The following is a 22,882-nucleotide window of genomic DNA, read 5'->3' on the forward strand; positions in this document are numbered from 1 at the left end:
CCTCACATCGGCGTCGCCCGACCCCGGCACCCCCGACACCAAGGCGCCGCATCCAGACCCAGCGCGCCGGTTCGGCCCAAGTCCCGCCGCCGACGCTCGGCAGCACTTCAGCGCCGGCGCTCGGCTACACTTCTGCACCGCGTTTACAGCTCGTATGCGACACCAACTTTCGCCCAGAGAAGAAGATACGGTTGCGCGCGTTTTTGGCATCGTTTTCGAGGGCGCAAGGCATGCGGGGTTCGGCATGCGGGGGTCGGGAGTTCGGCTGGACGGGTTAGCGGTGGGTTAGGGTTCGCGTGGTGTGGCTTACGGGAGGGTATTTTCCGGCGCTGGAGGCCGTGGGGATGTGGGGTTGGCGAGCGGGCTTTGGGTGCTTGTGACCGCGGCGGAGATCGAGAGTGTGTGATGCTTTGCAGGCTGTGCAGTGGTTGTTGCGTACGCAGGGTCTGGAAGGATTGCTCTGCGCGCTGCTGGAGGTGGTTCTGAGATCAATTTTGTGCTGGATATGCTGCTCCGCGGCTCTCAGGAAACCGTGCTGCTCATCTCTCTCAGAAGAAATTTGTCTCTGACCAGCAGGATTCGAAGAGCGGTGACATGGGTCGGAACACGCTGTCCTTCCTCGTCACATGGCACAACGCTGTCGGGCTCGTCGCGGCAGGTTTCGTGTTCTCGAAGCGCCAGCCATATGTCTCCGACTTCTTCCCACGGACGAGGCCAGTATGACTCCCTCTCCCGCTTGTCGACATGCTCAATGCGCCGATCGAGTGCACCAACGAGCGCTTCGCGGAGGTCAGGCGGACTTTGAGAGACTCCAGCTGCGTTGCGTGGAACGCGCGCCCTTGTATGTACTCTGCGATTCGCACGACCTTGTTCTCGGCGTTGGAAGGCGCGACCCATGGACAGTATCGCACGAGATCATCGCGCAGTGTGATGTCGACGATTCCATGAGGTAGGACTTCCTCAAGTTTGGCTGCGAAGTTCGGGTACCACCCCAACAGCATCGTCATGGGCACTTCTACCTTCGTTAAGCGGGGCATGAACTTGAGCATAGTCAAAGTGCCCTGCACGGCCGGAAACCGGACGCTAGCAAGAGGATACTCGGTGGTGGATATCGAGCCTGGGCCAAGCCGTAGAATGAAGTGGCATTCTTCCAGTGTATCTCTGACGGGGAACAACGCCGTATTGAGTTCGTCGAGGCCCAGGTAAGGGGATAGCGAGGGACCGGTAGAAGTGGCAGCGTTGAATACGAATTCGTGTTCGTAGTGGAGATACTTGAGCTTGGGTGTTGCCGAGAGCAGCTCGCCCAGTGTAGCTCTGCTGATGTTTGTTCTGAATAAAGTCAATGAGGTTAGTGTATTGCTCCGTGGTGGTTTCGAATCGTTCCACTGGAAGCGCCATGGTTGTGACATGGAGCATTCAAATTTGGTAATTGTTGACGAATAGAAAATCGGTCGCAGTAGATTGAGGTCCATGTAAGCAACGCCTATGGTTATGAGACTCTTGTCGCCCAGAGTGACCCCATGTAGCTTCGGGAATAGGTAATCCGTCCTTTTTAGTAGTTGTGGTAAAAATAACGAGTAGCGCAAGAAGCCGTCGCCGAGTTCCAAATAACGCACCTCCGTAAGGCGCGTCAATACGAGCGTAGCTAGGGCATCTGCGCACCGTCCTCGGAACTGCGGCTGCGACTGTTGCATATCATCATCCACAAACTGGTAGAACATGTTCGAGGCGAATATGAGTTGTGCTCTGGTAAGAATTGGACAAGCGTCAAGTCCCCAAAGTTTGGCATTCCGGCTGTCCTCCCCTGGCCAGGGATTGCATTTATTCCAGCATAACTGCGCGCCCGACAATCTGATTGAGGCTACGTGCAAGCTCAAACTTGGTCGCTCCAAGAAGGTACGAAGGAGTAAGGCGAGTTTTCGTGCGCACGATGCTGATCCAGTGGGTGCGAATCTGAGGTTTCGATACAGGCGAGGGATCGCTTCTTTGCTGGAGGAGTGACAAGTATGCGCTAGAGCATGGAGTTCCTTTTTAGAGACATAGTCGAATACGTAATTGAGTATGCTCGGAGGTAGGTCCAGTAGGCGTGCCATGGGTTCTTGCGGCGTGGGTGTAGCCAGCTGAAGGTCTGCGGTTTTTTGCCTCAAACCAACGGTTTGGACAACGATGAAGTCACACTCCAAAGTCGGCGATGTCGAAGAGAAACAGTTCCCCAGGCTTCGAGGAACTAGGGCATAAGCTATGCGCCGGGTCAGCAGAGTTCGAGACTGCCACTAGACGCCCAACACATGCATTGGCGCCGCTAAAGCACCTCGAACCAGCACCCGGGCTGCTCAGAAGGTTTATCGCTGGCCTCCTGCGGATTCAAACTTAACTCCCGCGACAAGATTGTCGTTGAAGTATCTTTGGCAGCTTCATCATGCGATTGGCTGTGGCGGACAGTCAAGTAATCCCCGGGCAAGCGATGTGGGGTACCGCGGCACTGCGGGTGGTGTATACCCGTTCCACGTGTTCGGTGGTGGTCGCGTCATGACTAGCTATACTCCACGATCGGCCAACATGAGAAGGGCCTGACTCAGCCTTACGGGCAAACATCTTGTAGTTGAAGAACAGAAATACTCCGTAACGCCAAAAGTTGATATTGCTTTTCGGAACCTAGTCTGCCGCTAGTGACAAAAAGATCAAAGATTTGTATAGGTAGGTAAAAAGGCTCCTAGGAAGAGTCTGCTGCGCAGGAATGCTTCAGGAATCCTGCAGGATCGCGCTGATGGTCGTGGATGAACGAATGGAGTAAGGGCGTTTGTGACACATGATATGCAGTTCAGCAATGCCGAACTAGATGAGAGCGCAGTCCAAGGAGATGATACTGTGACGCCAGTCCCAATGGAATTTCATCCCGCTCACCCCTGCAAAGGCGCTCCGATCGCTCGCCCTGAGAAGGCCCGAACCTAACTTCCTTGACTAGATCTCGATGTTCAGACTTCTTCCAGCGGAGCAGCATTGGAAAGACCAAGGCTCCGATAATTGATTTGTTGCTGCACGTAGTTGCAAAGTCGGAGATTTGTCCATCAAACCAACTCAATGAAGGATCTGCAGGTTGCCAGACGGAAAGACTTTCTAGAGCTGGAGTATGATCGAGCAGTGCCAGGGTTGCGTGGTAGGCATAAGCCAGGTCCATTCGTGCGTTACTTGTGTACCTTGCTTCAGCTTGGGACTGAGGCAACGTGAGACCTCGAGGGAGGTTCGATGTGTCCAGCTTATAAGATAATTGCGCATGTGTGAGATCAATCCGAAGGGAGAGATGGCGCAAATAGGGTGGAGGTAGTGGGTAAATTTCAGCAGTGATTGAACACTCGCTGTCACCCGTCAAGAAAGTTATCGGGACCTCTAAGGTATGCAAGTGTTCAAAGCTGGTGAGGTCGAGGTAGCCAAACTGTCGGGGCCCAATTCTCGGTTGTTCGAAAGCAAATTTCACAGAATCGAAATACTCGACCGCGAACACGAGTACTTGTAACGTGCTTTTGCAGGCACTCAACGAGGTGCTCCAGGCATCGAGATCGATCCACCTCTCTGGCGCAATCTGCCGGTCGTGGCAGTCGTACGCAATGTCCCATGTAAAGGATGTGAGCTGAGGAGCGCAAGTGAAGAGTGGACGAACAGCGAGGGCACAAGATGTAGAATGTCTGATTACAAGCCTGGTGATGGTGGTCGTCCGCACATGAGAGACAAGCAGTCGATTTGGCCAATGCACCGCCCCACCTGGAGGTACGGTTCTGGACATCCCCGCTTGCATATCTGTCACTGAAAATTCCAACTTGTCAAGTCCAGGTAGATTCATGACTTGATCGAGATAAACAGAGCCTCTTTCGTTTGGATACGGTAATCCTGAGCTTCTATCAACATTGCAAGATGCTGCCTTGATGCAAGCCAGCCGTTCTAGTAGAGCTGCCGACGGATGGCGTTGGTTCCACGTTCTTTCCGCGTTAAGATTTCGAAGCACTGTACGGAGACGATCCATGGTCGAATATGTGAAGTCTGCAATTTCAAGCTGTTGCAACGCAGGTAGTACCAGCACGATCAGAGTTGCATATGCCGAATACTCTCGTTGCATGATGGCGTCCCTTAGAAAGTCTCCGCCCGCTATCAAGGGCTCCCTGTCAAGAGCGGTCATAGCAAGCTGATACAGCGCTTCATCATTGAAGTGTCTGTCCAGAGGAAGCCAGCGTTGGCCCTCTTTAACCCCATCTTCAGATGACGGTCCAAGGCTCAGTCTCTCAACTCGCGCCGCGCGCCGGGCGTCGCTCAGAATATTAAGACAAAACCTGTCAATACGCGGCAACTTATCGCCGGGACGTATGGCCAAGTCAATCTCTCGATAGAGGTATGGTGCAGCCAGAATATTTAGGCTTTTGTTGACCAGAGAGAGGGTGTACAGGTCATGTTGTGCCAAGTAAAACGTGATCGACTCAACCAGCTCAGTCGGCAGGTGAGAGAAGGCAACCATGGCGGACTACTGAAAGATATATGCGATAATGGTGCATATTGGGTTGAAAGACGAGTTTGAACAAAGCCCAGTGCGGCCTGCTTGCCTAACACTATGGATGACATGTTAGAAGTAACCAGGTGGGGCGCGTGCCGCGGCACCGGTCCAATCACCACGTCAAGCTCACGTCTAAGGTCGCGCATGCTGTCACGCTCTTACTTCGTACTCAGTCCCGTTCGGGCAACGGCATCGTAGATCGTGGTTGATCATTTACTTGGGGCTATTACTTTTAGGCTCCTGTTGGATCGACGAAACGTCATCGCTCGTTTCGCCCTCGATCAACAATTACTCCAATCGCGCAAAATAACAAAACTCATTAGGAGCATGGCGAGCGGCTTCGCACACGCATAGATATATCATCTGGCATGTCTAACCGTACAGTCGGGCCTACCTTACTTGCCGCCCATGTAACCGATAAAAAATCAGCAGAGGAATGATCACTTGCGGAATGAGAACTACAGCAACACCAATCTGCCTTGAAGTGTTCTCCAAGCCAAGCATAATGTGAGTCTCTCACTCCACAGACCCTCTCCGTTCAAGCATTACATACACATGGTTTGCCGCATCGCATAGCTTGCAAGCGTATTCGAAGACATATGGGTCGTTTCATCAACAAGACTGTCGCAAGTTTCATGTGCTCCAAGTTAGGAGGATCCAGTATTCCAGGTGAGGATGGCACCACAATGGCGGTGACTCGTGCCGCATTGGAGCAAGGGATGACAGGTCATGCTCCAGCACATGAAGCCCAATGCACCACTCAAATGGACTCGTAACAGTTTTGTCCTGACTTCTGATTCGGACCTTTGGAAATTTTGAGGGGTCTCACGTCGTGCAAATGTTACAACCCCACAGCGCCCGGGAACGTGCAATGCTCAAAGTGGCAACCAACTATTCCTGGTAACGATGTGGTATAGCATCATCGATGTCAGGCGTGGGCTAGCTGCTGACCAGGACTTGCAAAATAGAGATGTGGCCAAAGATGAAGATGGGTCTGCAAGTGAGGTTTATTTAGCTTACTTGGATTTGCCTGCCAAGCTCCCCGCATCAAGCAGCAACCCCGGTGAGGATCACGAAAGATCTTGCTTTGATTGGCCACGGCTACGCCTGTCCCCTACCGTCTTGTAGACAACGGCTCCCTTCATCGATAAGCGCAACGGTTACTGATATCCTGATCTGGTTGTGATGATGCTTCCGCGGTGACTCCGTGCAAATGGTGTTATTCTTGCAGAGATCGTCGCTGACAATGCCATGTTGTAGGGACCCAGGGACACCACGCGATGCTGTCAGAGCCGCAAACGGATGTCCATTACAGCACCGCTGTCGTAATGCGTCAAGCATAGCTTAACACTGACGTCCAACTACCGAGCAGCATGCGGATCTGCCGCTCCATGGACACCAGCGTGTGCGAATGCGAGTCTGAGTGTAGGGGGTGGTTGTTCTCCAAGGGTGGACTGTTGTAGCAGTGACAGCTCACCGTTAGATCGAGCGGCTGCCCCGTGCGTCGAGTATCAAGCAAGTGCAATCAGAATACCATATTTCGCTTAAGCTTAGCTCCGTTCTCCATCAAACACCTGGACAACGAGCGGTCTGGCGCGTCTCCGTCTAACAATCTCCATTTCTCTTAACGTTGTCTTGACGACAACGACGACGCTCCTTCAACCTGCTGCTACTGAGTAGCCCCACAGTCCTTTCCATCCACACTCCAGAATCATTCACTCCTTTGTTGTTAGTCGCCGAAGGTGCGCTTGACCCAACTCGACGATCACCGCTTTCGTCGAAGCAGTCAGTAAGTTAGCTTCTCTCCACTCCGCGATGAGGTCTTCTATTTCAATCGGCCGCTGTGCTTCCGGTAGATCTCATAGGAATAGAGTTGACATTCGTAGTATTTATATCGCCTCCAACGCTCAGTGACGAAGAACAGTATCACATCACAATCATCTCTTCTGAGTTCTCAATAATGCACTCTTCTACCCTTCTCACTTCCATACTTGCAGCTAGCGCTCTTGCTTTACCACAGGTTCAGCTCGAGAAGCGTCAACAAGGTACCGTAACCCGCACTGTCACGGTCACCGTCTTTGTGACCCCTGGAGCTACTTCCAGTCGTCCGGCCTTTACTCCCCCCGTTCGTCCATCGACTACTTCTTCCACTCGGCCTCCAACCACTCCTCCGTCCTTCACTCCTCCTACTCGCCCAAGCAATGTAGCTGGAAATCCTCCTTCATTTACTCCTCCCACTCGGCCCCATCTGCGTCTTCATCCTCGGCAGTAGTCGGTAACCCTCTCCCAGGGAATCCAGGTCCTTCCAACGTGCCTCCACCGGCCAATGGTGCTCCAGTCGACCCAGGACATACTCCCGGTCCCCAACAAGCTTTCCTGACTGTTAACAGCGGGCTTGCATACCGCAATTCTATTCTCTTTCATCACAATCAAGCTCGTGCCAATCACGGATCTCAACCCCTGGTCTGGAACGAGACTGTTGCGGCGACTGCGAAGATCACCGCCGACACTTGTATCTTTGAGCACTCTGTACCTGATAATGTTCGACAAGGCCAGAACCTTTACACTGTGTCTGGCGACTATTTCAACGTCACAGCTGCTATCACCGAGAGTTGGTACAAGGGAGAGTTCCCGTTCATGCGAAACTATTACGGTGCGACCGATATCCCCTCCAACGTCTTTGGCCAGGTCGGCCATCTCACGCAGGTCGTCTGGAATGGCACCACCAGTGTCGGTTGCTACTCCCTAGACTGTGGCAACAGGATGGTTGTCTTTGGCGAGAGACAATCCAGCATGAACAAATACACAGTATGCAACTACTGGCCCGCGGGCAACGTTCGCACCCAGTACGCTCTCAACGTTGGACGTCCTCGCAGCAACACTGACCTTGGAAACTATGCCGACTGAGCGCGGCCCACGCTAACGCTATGATGTAATTGTACGATTCATTTGTATGATTGAGTATTTTATGTCCCTCTACGGGAGTTACCGGGCATGGCGATATCAGACGATACCTACCTACTTCCTTCTACGGCCCCCTTTTTCTTTGCCGAGTGCTACGAGATCCTTGTTCCTGTTGTAATTTGGTCAGGAAGCAAACAAGCGAGCGTCACCTTCTTTCAAAGTGCTAACGGCTGTACGATATACAGCCTTTACGAATTTCACGTACAAAGTAATAGTCGTTCAATCAAAACTTTTCTTCTTTCACGCACACCTTGGTTTCTAAACTATAGCTGACTCAGTCGTTAACAATCTTTTGACAACTGCCGCACAGTAATACCCACAGTTGCTTCTTTACGCGTACCACTCGCCCCAACGAAGGCTTGCAACGACGACTTCCACTGTTCAACCATGTCATATGCTCCCCAGCCCAGTCTCACGCAAGACGGCGCAGCAATGTGCAAACTTTTGATTACGCGGCCTTGGCCCCCATCTAGGAATCTAGTAATACCAACCCCGCTCCGTGAATAACATACACGTACCCAAACACCCCCAACCCCACCGCACCCCTCACCCAGCTCCCACGCTCAACTCTCAGATATCATCCAAATCCTCTTCCTCCTGCTTCTTCCCATTCGCATCCAGCGCATCCATCCTCACGTCGCGCGCACGCCCGTTCCCGTTGTCGAGCCCGCTCTGCGCCATCGCGCGGCGGCCCGATTCACTCGTCTCCAGGAACTCGCGCAGCCGCTCCTTGCCGATGTCGAGGGCCTGGGCGGACGCGGCGTTGGCCATGCTGGCCATGGGGCCCCACAGGTTGAGCGTGTAGGTTACGTAGGCGCCGATGGCGGCGAGGATGAGGAAGATGAAGTAGACGGGGTTGCGGAGGACTGCGGGGGGTTAGTGGTCTGTGGTGTAATGATAAGGTGGGTGGGGGGACGTACCGGCGATGATCTCGTTCCAGCCGAGGGCGAGCAGTAGCCCGTAGAAGTAGAGGGGGACTTGGGTCATGCCGCCGATGGCGCTGCGTTTAGCTTCGACGTAGACGCCGTCGGCGGTCTTCTTGAAGCGCACGAGGAGGTCGGATTGCTTTGTGTCGGAGAGGATTACCATCTCGTCGTCTAGGGTCTTGCCTTCGTCATCGTCGAGGCCGCCGATAGGGGCCAGGTCTTCCTCGTCGGCTGGGGACACGGAGGCAGGCGCTTCGCCGATCCAGGCATCGAGGGGCGGTGGTGACGACGTCTTAGAGAGCTTGAAGCGCGCAAGCAGCGGAATGACCGTTATTGTCGACTCGCGGGCCTTGGTGTAGATGCCCTCGATATCGTCGGTGGGCCGCCATATTCTCGGGACGCCCTGCTCGTCGTATCGGAACTTGTCTTCGAAGTTCTCCCTCAACTTCAGCAGGATGTTGCCCTCCATGACCTCCTCGTCGATCTTCGCACGAAGAACACCCCAGGACTTGCGTCGCAGCCTCCACAGACCAACGTCAACCTCCTCGGGGCTAGCGTCGAAGCTTTGTGCGCGGTCTGTGAAGCGCTTCTCGGCGCTCGACACTGTGTCTGTGAAGATAGCCCATACACGGTCCCAGAGGTCCTTTTCGGTGGCTGGCTTTTCGCCGTGTTCGGGGGCGCCGGATCCACCTCGTCCAGAGCCGAGTTTGTTGAATTCGAGACCGATGGACTCGTCCAAGCGAGTCCTTACCCAGCGTTCTATCCGTGTGGCCAGCCGCCTCATCTCCTCTTTGCGCAGACGCCCTGACACCTCGTCCAGCTCTTTGCGGTACAGAACAAGCTGATGTGTGGCATCGCTCCAGGACGCGCCTTCAATGGCGATCGCTTTCGCGTCATCCTCAAATTTGGCCAGGGCCTTCTTCTTCTCCGAGTCCACGATTTGCGCAAAGTCGTATGAGCCACCCTTCTTCTGTCCAAGCTTTACCGATGTGGCAACAGCGTTGCTGAACTCGTCGATACCCGATTTGTGTGCGGCACTGATCTGCTTCTGGCTGAGTGCCTTCAAGCGTGTGTCGACCTTGCCCTCCAATTCCGCCAACTTCCTCTTGTAGACGCCCTTGTGGTAGCGACTTGCGTTTGTGTCGAAGTCTTTGAAGACTAGAGTCCTTGCAGCATTCATAATAGGTCCAAGATCCGGGATGATCGAGGGTTGTCCTATCCTGGCATCGTCCGCCTGCCTATCCTCGAGTGGCGTGATCTTCTCGTCGAAAACCACAAGAACCTCTCTCGCAATCTCATCGCACCTGAACTGAGCAAGAAGCTCTTGTTGTGTGGGCAGATCAAGATCTTTGTTATGCACAATCTGATCCCAGATGCCCTCGGCGTATGCGGGGAAGCCGTCTGCGGGGATTCGGCGATGGTATTGGGGAAGGAAGATAGGCAGCTCTGCCTCATCGAGAAGGCCGCTCTTCTTCGGGTCGTTGTACCCTTCCCGGAAGCGGAGGCTCAGCTTGTTGACTGCTTCATCAAACTTCTCTGGCTGGAGGATTTTGTGGGGTAAAGCGACGAATGCGAAGTCGAAGTAGTCCTCGATGCGCGAGTTCTCGAGGCCGGCGGGCTTCGATATGGCGGACCACAATTTCGAGAGGTCTTGAATTAGGGTATTCTGGAGATTCTTCAGGGGTGTTGTGCCAAGGTGGTCACGAATGACGAAGAACAGGAGGGATTTGGGAATGGTCCTGTAGCGCGTCAGCATGAAATCCAATTTCCAACATGTCTTGCACATACTTGCTGTCCTTGACGAACAACTGCAAGTTGACCTCGAAGACGGTCTTCAAGAGACCCATGTTCGCCCCCTGGTACAGTCCGACCTGGTGCTCCCAGATGTTGACGATCAGAACCTCACTTGTCGCAAGCGCAAAGAGGGCACTCTTGCGCTCAAAGTCCTGGTCCTCTCCTCGCTCACGACCGTCTGTGCCTTCCACATCCATGACCAGAATGTTTTCCGCCATGCCCGAGCCGCCCGCTTCGCGCTTATTCTTGCTCATCCATATCCCCTTCGTTGTCTGGCGGCGCTCCTGCTCTGACATGACGCCGAACTGTGTGCCGAAGAGGGCGTTGAGCAGAGTCGACTTGCCCGTGGACTGCGAACCGAATACGGCGATAAGATGGTAGTTGAAGCCAGCTGGAATAATGTGCTCGATGTTGAGGTATTGTCCGACATTTGTACTGGATTGCGCAGGCTTGTCAGCTGTCCTGCCTCTCGTTCATGAAGGCTGTCCGGTTGTACACACTTGAAGACCTTGTCCTCGTCGACGACCTGGACGCCATGGCTATACGCCTCCTTGCCGGCATCCTCCCCAACATTTGCGAAATGGGCGTTCATCATCATGCCTGGAGCCGTGGGGTGTCGAACATTGCTAGGCCGGGTGCCGTTGACCTTGAGAGTATCGGAGGCCATGATTGAGTGGCACAGCCGCGGGCAGCTGCACGTGTGCGGGAAGAATAACTTGGTGGTAAGGAGAAAGGTGGCCGTTGATGTCACAGGGCAAGGGGATGTTAAGGGTGCAGGCCGATGATTCGCTGCTAGGATGCTCGCTTAGGCGGACAGGGCTACGTGCTCCGTTCAGATGACGGTCTAGAGCATCACTTGCTTGTTTGTTTGCGGGATGCAAGTCAAAATAGGGTACAGTTGCCGCACGCGACTGCTGTATGGAAGTCATCACGCCGGATCTGCATCAGCTGTTGCATGGTGCAAGATCGTGTGAGACACAGTGGAAGCTGCGAACCTAGTGCCGTTGCCAAGAAAACGTGGAGCGACAGCCCTGTCGATACGCTAGATCAGGTCAGTCTGGCAGCCCCAGCCCCAGCATCTGTGACCTTTGGCTCGTTTGCAGGTTGTGATCTGGATCGCGCCATATATACACATTGATTCGTCTATCGTCTACTCGTAGTTGTGGATTGTGTCATTCGTCTACATCAGATATCCTACCGCCGCCACGTGTCTTCTTGCTTCGTGCCTGGCGGGAGATAGCTTGAAACCATTTCAGGCCTCTTGAAGCCTCCGTCGTCGTCTCTCTTGTCGTCTCTTGCTGCTGGGTACGCGCCCGTGCCAGCAGACATAGTCGCTGGGCTTGCAGTGAAGGTCGGTCTGGACTTCACGTCTGTAACCAGGGGGAGCAGTGTGCCTTGGCTCTTCGATTGTAGTGCTCTTGCGCGCTTGTCCGCCTTGGCTGCATCCGACGTCCTATCGTAGAGGTACAGGCCAATAAAAGTGAGCACGAATCCGAACCCTTGCGTGCTGGTCAAGGGTTTCTTGAACCAGACGACAGCAAAGACGATAACGAATACGCGCTTGATCAAACTGGCAACGGAGTATGTGACTGGTGAGACCATAGAAAGCAGAATGAAAGCCACGATGTTCTGGCCGAAATGGAACGTTCCGTTGAACACGAATTCAAGAAACAATCGGCCATGGTCATAAGCGCCCGGTTTCTCAGACAGCTCGATTGAAGCATCGTGCAGGAAGTCGCCTATCAGCGTAAACCCTTCAGACCACAACCAGATAGGGACGGTGAACAGGAACGCCAGGCCAGACGAGTAGCAGAGCAAGTTGAGCTTGTCGGGTTTTGTGAACTTGGTCGGCGCTAATCCTTCCTTCTCAGCGGATGCAGCGTCGTTAAAGATCTGTTTGGACACGATGTTTTGCGTGACAAAGACGATAGCGCTCGCAAAGGCCATGACAAGTCCGAGAAAGTTGGCGTTGAAGTCGGCCGAACACGCCAGGATGACACCGAGAGTGAGTGGGATCAGCGACAGGTACGTAGGTATCGAGTAGGAGATGCCAAAGAAGAATCGATAGGCAAAGACTGTCATGAGGGGCGACAGTCCTTTGATGGTATGTACCAACGACACTGGTATTCTTGATGTCGCATCTGCACTCAAAATGTGACCGCCGATCATGAATGCGGTCAGGGGCAGAGTTGTGACGATGATCTCTCTGTGTGGCCGGCGAATGCCGTACTTCAGGAATGGCATTGTTTGCTTCATGCGCGGGTATTTCTTGGCCAGAGCAGCCAATATTATGCACCACCCCGACACGAAGGCGAATTGGACAGTCGTGAGAGTAATCGGCTTCGGGAGTGCCGTGAGGATGGTCTTTGAAGACATATTCGTGAAGATGGAAGTCAGATACCAGACACCGCAGAGCAACTGCGTCCGTCAGCAAGCTAGCCACCCGGCGCTTTACTCCAGACTTACGACAAGCTTCGGGGAGAGAGGCGCCTTTAGCGCATCGGCAATTTCATGCGCATTCTGGCTGACGCTGCCTTTCCGTGTCCTGATTGTCTTGAAAGCCTCGCTCAGACTCTTCTGTCTGCCGTGTCTGTTCGAGGGTCCTGGGTTGGAGTGGCTCGCAAACCCCACTCTTGCTTCTTTCCGAGGCTGCCAGCGATCAGGAGGTCGAGCGTAGCCATTCGTGTGCGCGCCGGGGTTGGGGCTGGCGGTGCGAGAAGAGGTCAGGCCAAATGGCTCCTCCTCATGGGTGGGAAGCAAGTCCGGCTCGAAGGCGGGGAACTTGAACGTGGAGTGCGGCGCGGCATCATGCGCCTCGGCGGAGGACATTGATGCTGAGGTGCAGGAGTCGTGGTCTCGTATATTCAGTAATTAGGCCATTGGTGCGGCGGGCTGATCCGTATCTGCTGGCGCGTTCCGTGCAAGGTCCTCTTCGTAGACGTTCGGGTCGTACACCAACAGCCGAGCGCTGAGATCTTAGGTGGGCAGATGTCGCGGCGCCTGCGCGAAAAGGTCTCTGGTGTTGAGTACAAGTTTCACTGGCGCCGTTGCTAGACGCATCATCAACGCGTCCAAATGCAGTTCGGATCTACTAGTTTGGCTCAGGGATACAATGCCAGCCACCAGCTTAGTAACAGCGTGCAGACAGCCACAAAGCTCAAGTTCACCGATGAGCGCCACCGATTCGTGATTCTGGATCGCGGTAAACCATGCGCGCTCCTTCACAATGCCTCGCAGCGGTGTCGTTGCTGTTCCTGCAGCTGTGCCCACCATGTCATTGCTCCACTTCGACCCCACTCGAACACAGACCCCTGCTCTCCTTCAGCAGCACATGGGAAGTTCTTGGGCCTTTCCAGATAGGCACACGAGGTATGCAGGAGGCGACTTTAAGTTGCATCGATTGCTGATAACTTGGAAGAGGCCACCTGGGGTGCAGATCCTCTCGAATTGAACGGGGGATTCAGGAACGTGAAATATGACCCTCAAGCATCATACCGGAGTTCTCTGCCTACGAACGGTACTGCACATTGGAACATCACAACTGCAAAGACCCTCAGTAGCACGACTTCTGCCAATGCCACTCTCAGTGTTGGTTATTCCAATGTCGATTGGGAGTTCCTTAAGGTAGTCTATGGATGGGCTTCGGTTCAATACCAGGTTTGGGCGCGTGGAGAGTTGATCGTTGGCGGAAACGAAACTCAGCACGTGATTCTTCACACCGATGCTATATTAGAATATTGGATCGACGACACACATTCGTTCGGTGGCGATCTATACAGCTTTCGGAACGCTCCGCCTGTTTTACATCTAGGTCCAGGACATCACCGCATCGACCTTCGACTTGTGCGTGATGTCAGAGCCTTTGGAGGTATTCTCGAACCGACCATAGACGTCGTTGTGGGCGTCGAACAAGTGTCTGGAACTCTGGAACTGGCAAAGCCTGGCATCCTCTTGTCAGACGTAATCGATGGCCGTCTTGCAACGCCACATGGCTCTGTGAACCTCCGCAATAGCGGTGCCGAAGACATCGAGGTTACTGGAATCTATGCTGCAAATGTTAGCACCAATGTTAGCACACTGTTTCCTCTGTTGAGGTTGGGCATGGATAGCCAGATACTGGTGGCACGGGGTGGTGATCTGACGACCGAACAGGAACATGCTCACAACATCGTAATTGTGGCAGGCCAGACCAGACCTGTGGCTTTCCACATTACACTCCCTTCCCACAACGCTACGTCTGTAACCTACAGCATAGCATTCAAAGAGCTTAGCAGCAGCAAATCATCAAGCCTTGCAGTCACTCAACATCTTAAACACGTATCTGCCTACGACCCTCACAAAGTCACCTTCATGCATCCTGGCGGAATGGTTTCTTATGCCATGCTTCGCCCCCCTGCAAAGAATGCGACTTGCCGCGACAAACAGGCAAAGTTACCAGTGTTCCTAGCGCTACACGGAGCAGGGCTGGAAGCCGACAACCCCATGGTGACCGGAGCTCTAGATGCAGTTTCCGACCTCTGTGCTTGGACTGTCTTTCCCACAGGTGTGACACCCTGGTCTGCAGACGACTGGCACAATTGGGGCTTCGCCGACGTTGAAGCTGCAATCGACGCCATACCTGCATGGATATCATTTGGCAACTGGACGGGCCCAGATGTCGACACGAATCGATGGATCGTATCTGGACACTCGAATGGTGGTCAGGGTACGTGGTATGCAGTTACCCACCGGTCGGATAAGGTGCTTGCCGCAATACCTGTATCTTGTTACACGAGTATTCAGAAGTACGTACCCTATGAGCTGTGGCAGCCTGTCGATCCAAGGCGTGCATCAATCATTAGTGCATCGCTCAACAGCTACCGACATGAGATGCTTATCGCCAACGCTCGCGGGATTCCAATCCAGCAGCAGCACGGGGAGATTGACGACAATGTGCCAGCCTATCACTCTCGTTTCCTAGCCCAGCAATTACAATTTGCGGGAGTGAATACAAGCTACAATGAGGTGCCGGATCATAGCCACTGGTGGGACGGCGTCATGGTAACACCAGAGTTGATCGCATTCTATCACAATCAAACGAGGAACGAGGAAGAGCTGCCTCGTAAATTGGAGGAGTTCAGCATTGTCGTAGGTGACCCTGGCGACACAAGCAGCAAAGGCGGCGTCAAAGTGACGCACCTAGAAGACCCTGGACAGTATGGCAGAGTGCATGTGCAAGGCCGAACAGTCAAAACATCGAACGTCTTGACCATTGAGTTCGGTCCTCCATTCTGGAAAGATCACGTTATGATAGACGGACAATCACTCGACATGACGAGTGTTGCGGCAGACACTGACGCCTCTGTCAGCGTTCGCTTGGCCAACAATGTTTGGTCTATAGAGACTGCAAGTGCAGCAGCGATTTCATCCAGCAGAAACGGTCGTCAGTTGGGCTCCATGACAGCCATCTTACGCTCACACGGTCCGTTAATAATTCAACATCCAGGTTCTGGCAACACTTCGGACCTCGCCCTACAGGTATCGCGCAACCTGCACCAGTATTTCCGCGCCGACACCATCATATGGAAAGACAACATGGAAGTTGCTTCCCCAAGCCCCACTGGCAATTTCATCAGCCTCGTTATCGGTAACACTGTCGTGGGCGCTGATCCGGACTTCCCTTTACAAGCGTCTGCATCCGGAATCTCTCTGCGTGACAGTTGCGGGCGAGAGCAACAATACGATGAAGCGCGTGGCGCGGCGTGGCTTCAACCATTGACAGGCGAAAGACTGGAGCTAGTAATATGGGGAGCTGATGACGAAGGTCTGCGACAGGCTGCAAGACTGGTGCCCATGCTCACAGGTGTGGGTCAGCCGGACTTTGTGGTACTGAGTGAAGAGGCAAAGTGGAAGGGTGTTGAGGGCACTCTAGCTCTAGGCTTCTTCGATTCGCAGTGGAAGATCACTGCGTCTAGTTTCATAACTTAGGTTCCGCAATTGTCGGCTGGCGACAGTAGCTAGCACTTTTCAACTTCACTTTCACTAAATGGCCAAGGCTTGCCGCGTCTGTGTTGTTTGCAAGCCGGTGACGCGCCCACGCAGCTGCCCTTCCCACGCCGTCTCTGCCAATCGCAGCTATCGTCACCTCGCTTCCTTCCCCACACTCCACCTTTGCCTTCTACTTCGACTCTCAATCGCGGTGCAGCTTCTCCCTGCACCCACATTCCCTTCGTCGTTTCCACCGCGTTGCTACTCAACAGAAACCGATAATTTAGTTGCTTCTCCTGCGTTTCTTCTCTACTTCTCCATCTACTTGGCCATATACGTCGCCAACGGAGTATCGAGCAGCCGTGTCTTGCATATTATCTTCGCATCTGCCCAGTCACGTCGAATTACACGCATCTCTCTGATCTCTTTCATCTACCTGCACCTCGCTGCCAGCAAGTATGGCCTTCAATATAACTTCAGACGGCTCTCCCACACCCCGCAAAGGTCCCACTCGGCTCAACATGCCTCCTGGTGATCTGAGAGTCGATACTTCACCCGAGGTACTGCGCCAGTACAATGGCAATGGCCAGAACTTCTTCCCATTCAAACTTCATCCTTCCTCTGGCTCGTCGTTGACATCCAGTCTGCAGGGTCTGAAGCGGCCGCTTGGTACCTCTACCATGAGCAATGTCGGTATGCCCTCAATGCAGCTTCAGCAGCAGCCGCATCTCGGTGGCTTCAAGGTCAGTCACCACTCATCTTCCTGGTTTATCACATTTTACGCTATCAAAGAATCTAACCAGGGCACAGAACAAGGGCGATCACTATCAAGACAAGTCTGTCATGGACTCACTTCTGCAGCGTCTGAACGAGCGGTCTTCACCCGACGACCCTTACAAGTCCTCTTCTAGTAGCTCTGTTCCGATCACCCCGGCTTCCGACAACTACGCAAGCACACCACCCACCATGACGTCCTCTGACTCCTCTGTTCTTGTCAATGCAGCCGAGCTACAGAAGATCAGGAACGAACTACAGGCGGCTAAGGACGAGATCAACCGTATGAATCAGGAGTCACACAGCCATCATGTCGCCAGGTCTACAATGGAGCACCTTAGCCAGTCGTCCGACACCGACTACAGTTTTGTCGGTGACGTTTCGGAGCAAACACTTACACAGTTGCAGCACAACTTCAACGCTTCGACTCGCCCCCAAGATAGCTGGTCCAACGACTCCATTCGCCCGTCATATAACACGAATAACAGCTTCGGGTCTCAATACCAGAGCCAAGCACATACGCAAACCCGGCCACCGGTCCCCATTGGTCAGCCTGTAGTGCGACGAGCCAACAGTTACCTCAACGAGCCGACCCATTTCCCTCTTGACCAGGGCTTCCGTGGCGGCGGAATCAACGCTGGTATTGGCAGTTTCATCGGCAATGGAATGGGCGCGGGTTTCGCTACCGGCTACAACAACAGCATGAGCAACCCACCGAGCCGTCCTGAATCCGCATTTGATTCTACCTACAGCCAGTATGGAGGATCAACTATGCAGTCTGCCAATTATTCTATGCCAATCGGGAGTGGTAGTGGAAGCAGACTGTCTCCGGTTGCCAACGAGTTCGATTTGTCCACCGGCATGGGCCCGTCACCGTGGAACTCTCAGGTAAGCGAGATGTGAGACATCGTGCTGACATCCACTAACGTTCACAGGCACCAAGCGAGAGTGGAGGTTCGCAGTACATGCCTCCTGTTGAACCATTGAACTACCGGCGATTGTTGGATCGCAACATGAGCTGCAACTGGAAGTACATTGTAGACAAGATCATCTGCAACAACGACCAGCAAGCGTCTATCTTCCTTCAACAGAAGCTCAAGGTTGGCACACCAGACCAGAAATATGAGATCGTCGAAGCTATCATCGCTCAAGCCTACTCACTGATGATCAACCGCTTCGGCAACTTCTTGGTCCAGCGCTGCTTTGAACATGGCACACCAGATCAGATCATCGCCATTGCCCAAGCGATACGTGGTAACACACTCGCTCTCAGTATGGATGCTTTCGGATGTCATGTCATCCAGAAGGCCTTCGACTGCGTACCTGAAGAGTACAAGGCCACTATGGTTCACGAACTGCTGCGTCGCATTCCAGAGACCGTGATCCACCGCTATGCTTGCCACGTCTGGCAGAAGCTGTTCGAGCTGCGCTGGAGTGACTCTCCTCCTCAAATCATGCGCTATGTCAACGAAGCACTCCGAGGAATGTGGCACGAAGTCGCTTTAGGTGAAACCGGCAGTCTCGTCGTTCAGAACATCTTCGAGAATTGTCTGGAAGAAGACAAGGTACGCAATATCACTTCCCTCTATGACGATCGTTGCTTACCAGTCACAGCGTCCTTGCATCAACGAGGTTCTTGCTAGTATCGATGTAATCGCTCACGGCCAATTCGGCAACTGGTGCATCCAACACATCTGCGAGCATGGTGCTCCCACCGATCGCAGCCGCGCCATTGACCACATCCTCCGTTTCGCAACAGAGTACAGTATGGACCAATACGCTTCGAAGGTCATTGAGAAGTGTCTGAAGATTGGCAACACCGAGTTCCTGGACAGGTATCTGGAGCGTGTCTGCGAAGGTCGCCCTGATCGTCCGCGCATGCCTTTGATCGACAGTAAGTGTCAACGCAGACGTCTGCTTGTATCTTAATGCTGACTTTCCTGCAGTTGCTGGCGATCAGTTCGGTAATTACCTTATTCAGTACATTTTGACCAATAGCAGCGTGCAACACCGCGATGTTGTTGGTAGTCATATTCGCAAACATATGGTGTCGCTCCGCGGCTCCAAGTATGGCTCGCGCGTGGCCATGCTGTGTTGCAACCCAGCTGTCACCACCCGCCCCGGCCCCCCAGCCGGCATGGTTTCTCGTTTCAACAACCCCGTTGCTCGTACCGCCACCTTTCCAGGCGCCTTTCGTTAAAAGTCATGTCTGACAAGACCATCTGGTTCCAACATACACCGTTGGGTATTATGACCACAAATGCACTCGTTCCCGTTGTCGATCTCGTCAGTGAGATATTCCCAAGCTACAGTCCATGTCGAGGAAAATTGTCGCATTGATTGGGATAACACGCAAACCCATTTCCTAGTGTTGGACGGATCAACATCGCTTCTCAAGACATGTCTAGCCCACATATCTCCTTTCTTGTTTATCTCGGTATCTTTTTCCTGGGTTGGCTGAGCAGTTTATTGGCAGGACGCTCGACGGGGACAATGTCGAGTACTGAAGCTGGATTATCGTGCATCTCAAAGCTACTCAAAATAGTACCGCTGCGACATAGTTACGCGACGGCATGAAATGGTCGTGAGCATTCCTCCAAAATATAAGCTTTTGTGCTTCGCTCTTGTGTCCTAGTACTGGCAACGTTTTAACGCGTCTCGATGGTATTTCCGCGGCATTCTCAACAGTCTCGTCGGTCTTGAATTTTCATTGTCGCACGATGCCTACGACATGCTGACTGATGTTGACGACCGACTTCGCTGCGAGGCTCGGGAATCGGTGGCAATTCGGAAACGTTCGGAATTCGAACGGAGAGCCATTTGCAACTCGACAATTGCACGGAGAGCAGAATTGATAACGACAAGTGATATGAGATCAAAATTTACGAGCAGATTTTGCTGTGACGGACGTGCCCGCGTTATGTGAGATGCTGGTCGAGGAGCGGCCAGCGGCAGCGCTAGAGATGCCGTAACGGCCTCAACGTATGATCCGAATAATTTGCGACGCACGAGACAGATCCGTTGGTGCCGTTCTGGGCTTTGCTGACTGCTCGGCCTTTTCGGCGGCAGGACTAACGAGCAGGTCCCAGACCGCGGATGCTTGCGCATGTGTTTGTGATGTTGGTGACCCAGAATTATGAGGTCACGCATTGCTGCTTCAACAGAGCTGCTGTACGTAGATACACTGCATTGCAAGGAGCAAACAAGAAGAGGCGACTATCACAGGCCGTCCAGTTGGCTATGGGGAGCGGAGAAAGAAGGATCTGGCGCGCCCTCGATCAGGGCACGGTGGTTCGATGCGCTGCCTGACAGATGGCGGCGGCAGTGGCAGGGCCTGCCGGAAGGCGCGCTAAGTTGCCGGACAGTCGGCGACGTCACCATGGAGTAAGTTTGAGCGCAGCATTATCTTTTTATAAGCATTGCGTGCGCCCGTTCTCCACTGCTGGACTCATACCATAACTCACTCAACTTTCTGTGTGCTGCATATCTACCCACGCCTTCCTCGCCAGACACGAACGCTACATTCGATTTCGAGTTCAGAAGAAGCTTAACGCAAGATGAAGGTCCTCACGCCAGAGCAGGAGCAGGCGCATTACAAGTGAGTCTGTGTGTGGCAGATCTTTAGAGAAACTGCTAATCAGTCGAAGTGCCTCAGTTAAGGGCGGATCAATCGGTGGTATAATCGGTGGAGTAGTTGGAACCGCAGCTGTGGTTGGCGCGAGCAGAAGATACGCATCCTTCAGAGCGCTCACCCTGCCCTTCCGCGTCTTCCTCGTCACATCCTCAGCAACATTCATTGGTATGTGGTACCCCATAGGTCAACGAAAGCTGCGTCCTCGTACTGATACGTCACAGCTGTTATCGCCGCAGACCGCGCCTCCGCGCAATACGACATTGATAACAACCCCGAAAAGAAAGCCGAAATCGAGCGCGAGCGCAATCGTGCAGCGCTCCTCGAACAAAATAAGACCATCTTCGAGCGCTCCAAGGCCTGGGCCACCGAGAACCGCTACCCCCTCCTGTTCGGCTTCTGGGTCGCCTCCATGGCCGGCTCGTGGACAATGGTCAACCGTAACCCATACCTCAGCGGCTCGCAGAAGCTTGTCCAGGCGCGTATGTATGCGCAAGGCGGCACGCTGGCCGCGCTGCTTGGCAGCTTTGCGATTGAGGGCGCCGACGCAGCCAAGGGCCAGGGCAGGTGGGAGACAATCAAGGTGCTCGACCCGAACGACCCAACACACAAGCACATCATCGAGAAGCGCATCCACCACGAGCGATATGCCGGCGAGGACCAGTGGAGAGGTACGTTCAGATCACGCGATGCTTTGTCACGCTGCACACCGTCCAACGCGACACCAGTATGACCAAGTGCTGACACACGATTACAGAAATGGTCGAGGCCGAAGAGGAGCGTCTGAAGGAGCGCAATGCCCACATCGAGGCCAAGCGCGAGCACCCCGAGAAGAAGTCGAAGCAGGAGTCGGCTCAGAATGAGAAGAAGGCGGAGAAGGACAACTCTGGCGCCAAGGCGTAAACCTGTGCTTTTTGAATACTCTCATTCAGACTTCCACTCCTGTCACACCTGACAGCCCTCAACTTTAATCAGGCGAGACGTCGTGATCGAAGCAACACCAGCTTCGCGGCGGACGACTTGACCTATTATTTTCCGGCGTTTGGCGACTGCACGCACGTACGACTTGTTGTACCAGTAGTTTTTGGAAAAGCGGCTATGGCTTTGGCTTGGTATATATCGACACCAGCGTGGATCTGCGATCCAAGCTAAATTGAATGTTATGACTTCTACAATGAACCCCTCTGCATGCTAAATCTACCTTCATTTCCGTTGAACGATTGTAGAGGAACACGTCCTCACAAATGCCAGCACGAGTTCTTTGTCATGCCGCGCTGCACTATGGGAGGAAAAGCTTGTGTGAACATCAATTTAGCGTACCCCGGATTGCGGGTCTGCGAAAGGTAGACTAGTTAGGGTATGTCATGACGTCGGCAACACAGCAGAGTCATGAACGTCACATGAAGTAGCGATTCACTGTCCCATAGACTCTGATTATCTGTAGATTCCCTACCAAACAGCCCGCAAGAAAACGAACAGAAGCCGTCTCGAACAGAACACACCCTGAACAGAACAAACCAAACCAACCACCACCTCGCGGCCCTCGCAATCCAACCCAGCCCCAACCCTCCACCATGCCAGACAAAACCCCCCAAACATACACCTCCATCAAAACCCACCTGCTAGCAACCACCTCCCTCGCCCTTCCCCCATCCAAACCCCTCTCTCCCTCTCTAACCCCCCAAATCGCCGCCCTCTCCCTGCACCCCGCCCTAGAATCCGCCCTGCACATCCTCAACCACGACCTGCCCTCAGCCCATTTCCTCGTGCGCCACATGCAGGCCCCGCCCGCAGTGGAGGGCATGCTGCTGCACGGCATCCTGCACCGGTGTGAGGGCGATATGGGCAATGCGCGAGCGTGGTTCGGGGATGTGGGGGATATTTGTGGGGGGTGGGTGCCGAAGAAGAGGGGCGAGGGGGAGAGGCTGGAGGAGGGGGTTAGGGAGAAGTGTGCAGGACCGGGGGAGGGCGGGTTATTGGAGTGGGTTTATGGGGAGGGGGAGGGGGGGATGGAGTTGATTGATGGGGTTGAGGCGTGGAGGAAGGGGGGGAGGAAGGGGGGTGAAGAGGGGGAGTTGGTTGAGAGGATCAGGGCGGAGTTGGGGAGGGTGTTGGAGTGGTGTGAGAGGAAGTTTGGGACGCAGGCGTGGGTGGATGCGAGGGAGGCATGGGTGAAGAATAGTGAGGAGGTGCAGAAGATGAGCAATGATATGGTTAGTGGGGGGAAGGGGTTCCGGGAGTTCTGAGGTGGGAAGTCCCGAGGGGATAGGCGCATGAATGGTGATC

The 22,882-nt window shown here is 53.8% G+C and overlaps 9 protein-coding genes across 9 annotated transcripts; 5 read left to right on the top strand and 4 right to left on the bottom strand.

Annotated features, from left to right (window-relative positions):
- Nucleotides 1-58: 58 nt before the first annotated feature.
- Nucleotides 59-2,457, bottom strand: C7974DRAFT_108257 (uncharacterized protein). Its single transcript, XM_046134970.1, has one exon. It carries the CDS (start codon nt 2,091-2,093, stop codon nt 549-551), a length of 1,545 nt encoding a protein of 514 aa, XP_046001761.1. The 5' UTR covers nt 2,094-2,457; the 3' UTR covers nt 59-548.
- On the bottom strand, nt 2,458-4,575 carry C7974DRAFT_108258 (uncharacterized protein). Its single transcript, XM_046134971.1, has one exon. The coding sequence runs from the start codon at nt 4,502-4,504 to the stop codon at nt 2,822-2,824; it is 1,683 nt and encodes a 560-aa protein (XP_046001762.1). The 5' UTR covers nt 4,505-4,575; the 3' UTR covers nt 2,458-2,821.
- A 1,548-nt stretch (nt 4,576-6,123) lies between these two features.
- On the top strand, nt 6,124-7,914 carry C7974DRAFT_108331 (CAP domain-containing protein). The gene is made up of 3 exons (XM_046134972.1): nt 6,124-6,329; nt 6,465-6,585; nt 6,831-7,914. Exons 2-3 carry the CDS (start codon nt 6,501-6,503, stop codon nt 7,445-7,447), a joined length of 702 nt encoding a protein of 233 aa, XP_046001763.1. The 5' UTR covers nt 6,124-6,329; nt 6,465-6,500; the 3' UTR covers nt 7,448-7,914.
- On the bottom strand, nt 7,735-10,958 carry C7974DRAFT_386106 (RHD3/Sey1). The gene is made up of 4 exons (XM_046141029.1): nt 10,725-10,958; nt 10,219-10,659; nt 8,425-10,169; nt 7,735-8,370 (listed from the first exon to the last, which is right to left on the bottom strand). The coding sequence occupies exons 1-4, from the start codon at nt 10,889-10,891 to the stop codon at nt 8,075-8,077; spliced, it is 2,649 nt and encodes an 882-aa protein (XP_046001764.1). The 5' UTR covers nt 10,892-10,958; the 3' UTR covers nt 7,735-8,074.
- Nucleotides 10,959-11,287: 329 nt separating this feature from the next.
- On the bottom strand, nt 11,288-13,053 carry C7974DRAFT_421010 (triose-phosphate transporter family-domain-containing protein; the record flags this gene model as incomplete). Its single annotated transcript, XM_046144279.1, has 2 exons — nt 11,288-12,642; nt 12,691-13,053. The coding sequence occupies 2 exons, from the start codon at nt 13,051-13,053 to the stop codon at nt 11,419-11,421; spliced, it is 1,587 nt and encodes a 528-aa protein (XP_046001765.1). The 3' UTR covers nt 11,288-11,418.
- Nucleotides 13,054-13,318: 265 nt separating this feature from the next.
- Nucleotides 13,319-16,285, top strand: C7974DRAFT_108337 (uncharacterized protein). The gene is made up of 3 exons (XM_046134973.1): nt 13,319-13,593; nt 13,643-14,292; nt 14,377-16,285. Exons 1-3 carry the CDS (start codon nt 13,434-13,436, stop codon nt 16,189-16,191), a joined length of 2,625 nt encoding a protein of 874 aa, XP_046001766.1. The 5' UTR covers nt 13,319-13,433; the 3' UTR covers nt 16,192-16,285.
- A 1-nt stretch (nt 16,286) lies between these two features.
- Nucleotides 16,287-19,431, top strand: C7974DRAFT_108355 (pumilio-family RNA binding repeat domain-containing protein). The gene is made up of 5 exons (XM_046134974.1): nt 16,287-16,934; nt 17,002-17,853; nt 17,901-18,530; nt 18,580-18,859; nt 18,912-19,431. The coding sequence occupies exons 1-5, from the start codon at nt 16,650-16,652 to the stop codon at nt 19,163-19,165; spliced, it is 2,301 nt and encodes a 766-aa protein (XP_046001767.1). The 5' UTR covers nt 16,287-16,649; the 3' UTR covers nt 19,166-19,431.
- Nucleotides 19,432-20,319: 888 nt separating this feature from the next.
- On the top strand, nt 20,320-21,746 carry C7974DRAFT_108376 (uncharacterized protein). The gene is made up of 4 exons (XM_046134975.1): nt 20,320-20,563; nt 20,613-20,764; nt 20,821-21,267; nt 21,354-21,746. The coding sequence occupies exons 1-4, from the start codon at nt 20,523-20,525 to the stop codon at nt 21,497-21,499; spliced, it is 786 nt and encodes a 261-aa protein (XP_046001768.1). The 5' UTR covers nt 20,320-20,522; the 3' UTR covers nt 21,500-21,746.
- C7974DRAFT_447540 (uncharacterized protein) lies at nt 21,726-22,842 on the top strand (the record flags this gene model as incomplete). The annotated part of the gene is made up of 1 exon (XM_046145639.1): nt 21,726-22,842. The coding sequence occupies exon 1, from the start codon at nt 22,171-22,173 to the stop codon at nt 22,840-22,842; it is 672 nt and encodes a 223-aa protein (XP_046001769.1). The 5' UTR covers nt 21,726-22,170.
- Between the last annotated feature and the right edge of the window lie 40 nt (nt 22,843-22,882).

Source organism: Boeremia exigua, assembly GCF_020726555.1.
Source record: "Boeremia exigua strain MPI-SDFR-AT-0100 chromosome Unknown C7974scaffold_2, whole genome shotgun sequence".
NCBI lineage: Eukaryota > Fungi > Ascomycota > Dothideomycetes > Pleosporales > Didymellaceae > Boeremia > Boeremia exigua.

Coding starts and splice junctions, on each gene's coding strand:
- C7974DRAFT_108257 (XM_046134970.1), bottom strand. CDS start 2,093: ATGGCACGCCTACTGGACCTACCTCCGAGCATACTCAATTACGTATTC.
- C7974DRAFT_108258 (XM_046134971.1), bottom strand. CDS start 4,504: ATGGTTGCCTTCTCTCACCTGCCGACTGAGCTGGTTGAGTCGATCACG.
- C7974DRAFT_108331 (XM_046134972.1), top strand. CDS start 6,501: ATGCACTCTTCTACCCTTCTCACTTCCATACTTGCAGCTAGCGCTCTT. Junction 6,586..6,830: donor GCTCGAGAAGCGTCAACAAG/GTACCGTAACCC, acceptor ACCCTCTCCCAG/GGAATCCAGGTCCTTCCAAC.
- C7974DRAFT_386106 (XM_046141029.1), bottom strand. CDS start 10,891: ATGGCCTCCGATACTCTCAAGGTCAACGGCACCCGGCCTAGCAATGTT. Junction 10,660..10,724: donor GACGAGGACAAGGTCTTCAA/GTGTGTACAACC, acceptor TGCGCAATCCAG/TACAAATGTCGGACAATACC. Junction 10,170..10,218: donor TTGTTCGTCAAGGACAGCAA/GTATGTGCAAGA, acceptor GACGCGCTACAG/GACCATTCCCAAATCCCTCC.
- C7974DRAFT_108337 (XM_046134973.1), top strand. CDS start 13,434: ATGCGCGCTCCTTCACAATGCCTCGCAGCGGTGTCGTTGCTGTTCCTG. Junction 13,594..13,642: donor TTTCCAGATAGGCACACGAG/GTATGCAGGAGG, acceptor ATAACTTGGAAG/AGGCCACCTGGGGTGCAGAT. Junction 14,293..14,376: donor CTGCAAATGTTAGCACCAAT/GTTAGCACACTG, acceptor ACGACCGAACAG/GAACATGCTCACAACATCGT.
- C7974DRAFT_108355 (XM_046134974.1), top strand. CDS start 16,650: ATGGCCTTCAATATAACTTCAGACGGCTCTCCCACACCCCGCAAAGGT. Junction 16,935..17,001: donor CGCATCTCGGTGGCTTCAAG/GTCAGTCACCAC, acceptor ACCAGGGCACAG/AACAAGGGCGATCACTATCA. Junction 18,531..18,579: donor ATTGTCTGGAAGAAGACAAG/GTACGCAATATC, acceptor TACCAGTCACAG/CGTCCTTGCATCAACGAGGT.
- C7974DRAFT_108376 (XM_046134975.1), top strand. CDS start 20,523: ATGAAGGTCCTCACGCCAGAGCAGGAGCAGGCGCATTACAA. Junction 20,564..20,612: donor CAGGAGCAGGCGCATTACAA/GTGAGTCTGTGT, acceptor AATCAGTCGAAG/TGCCTCAGTTAAGGGCGGAT. Junction 21,268..21,353: donor CGGCGAGGACCAGTGGAGAG/GTACGTTCAGAT, acceptor ACACGATTACAG/AAATGGTCGAGGCCGAAGAG.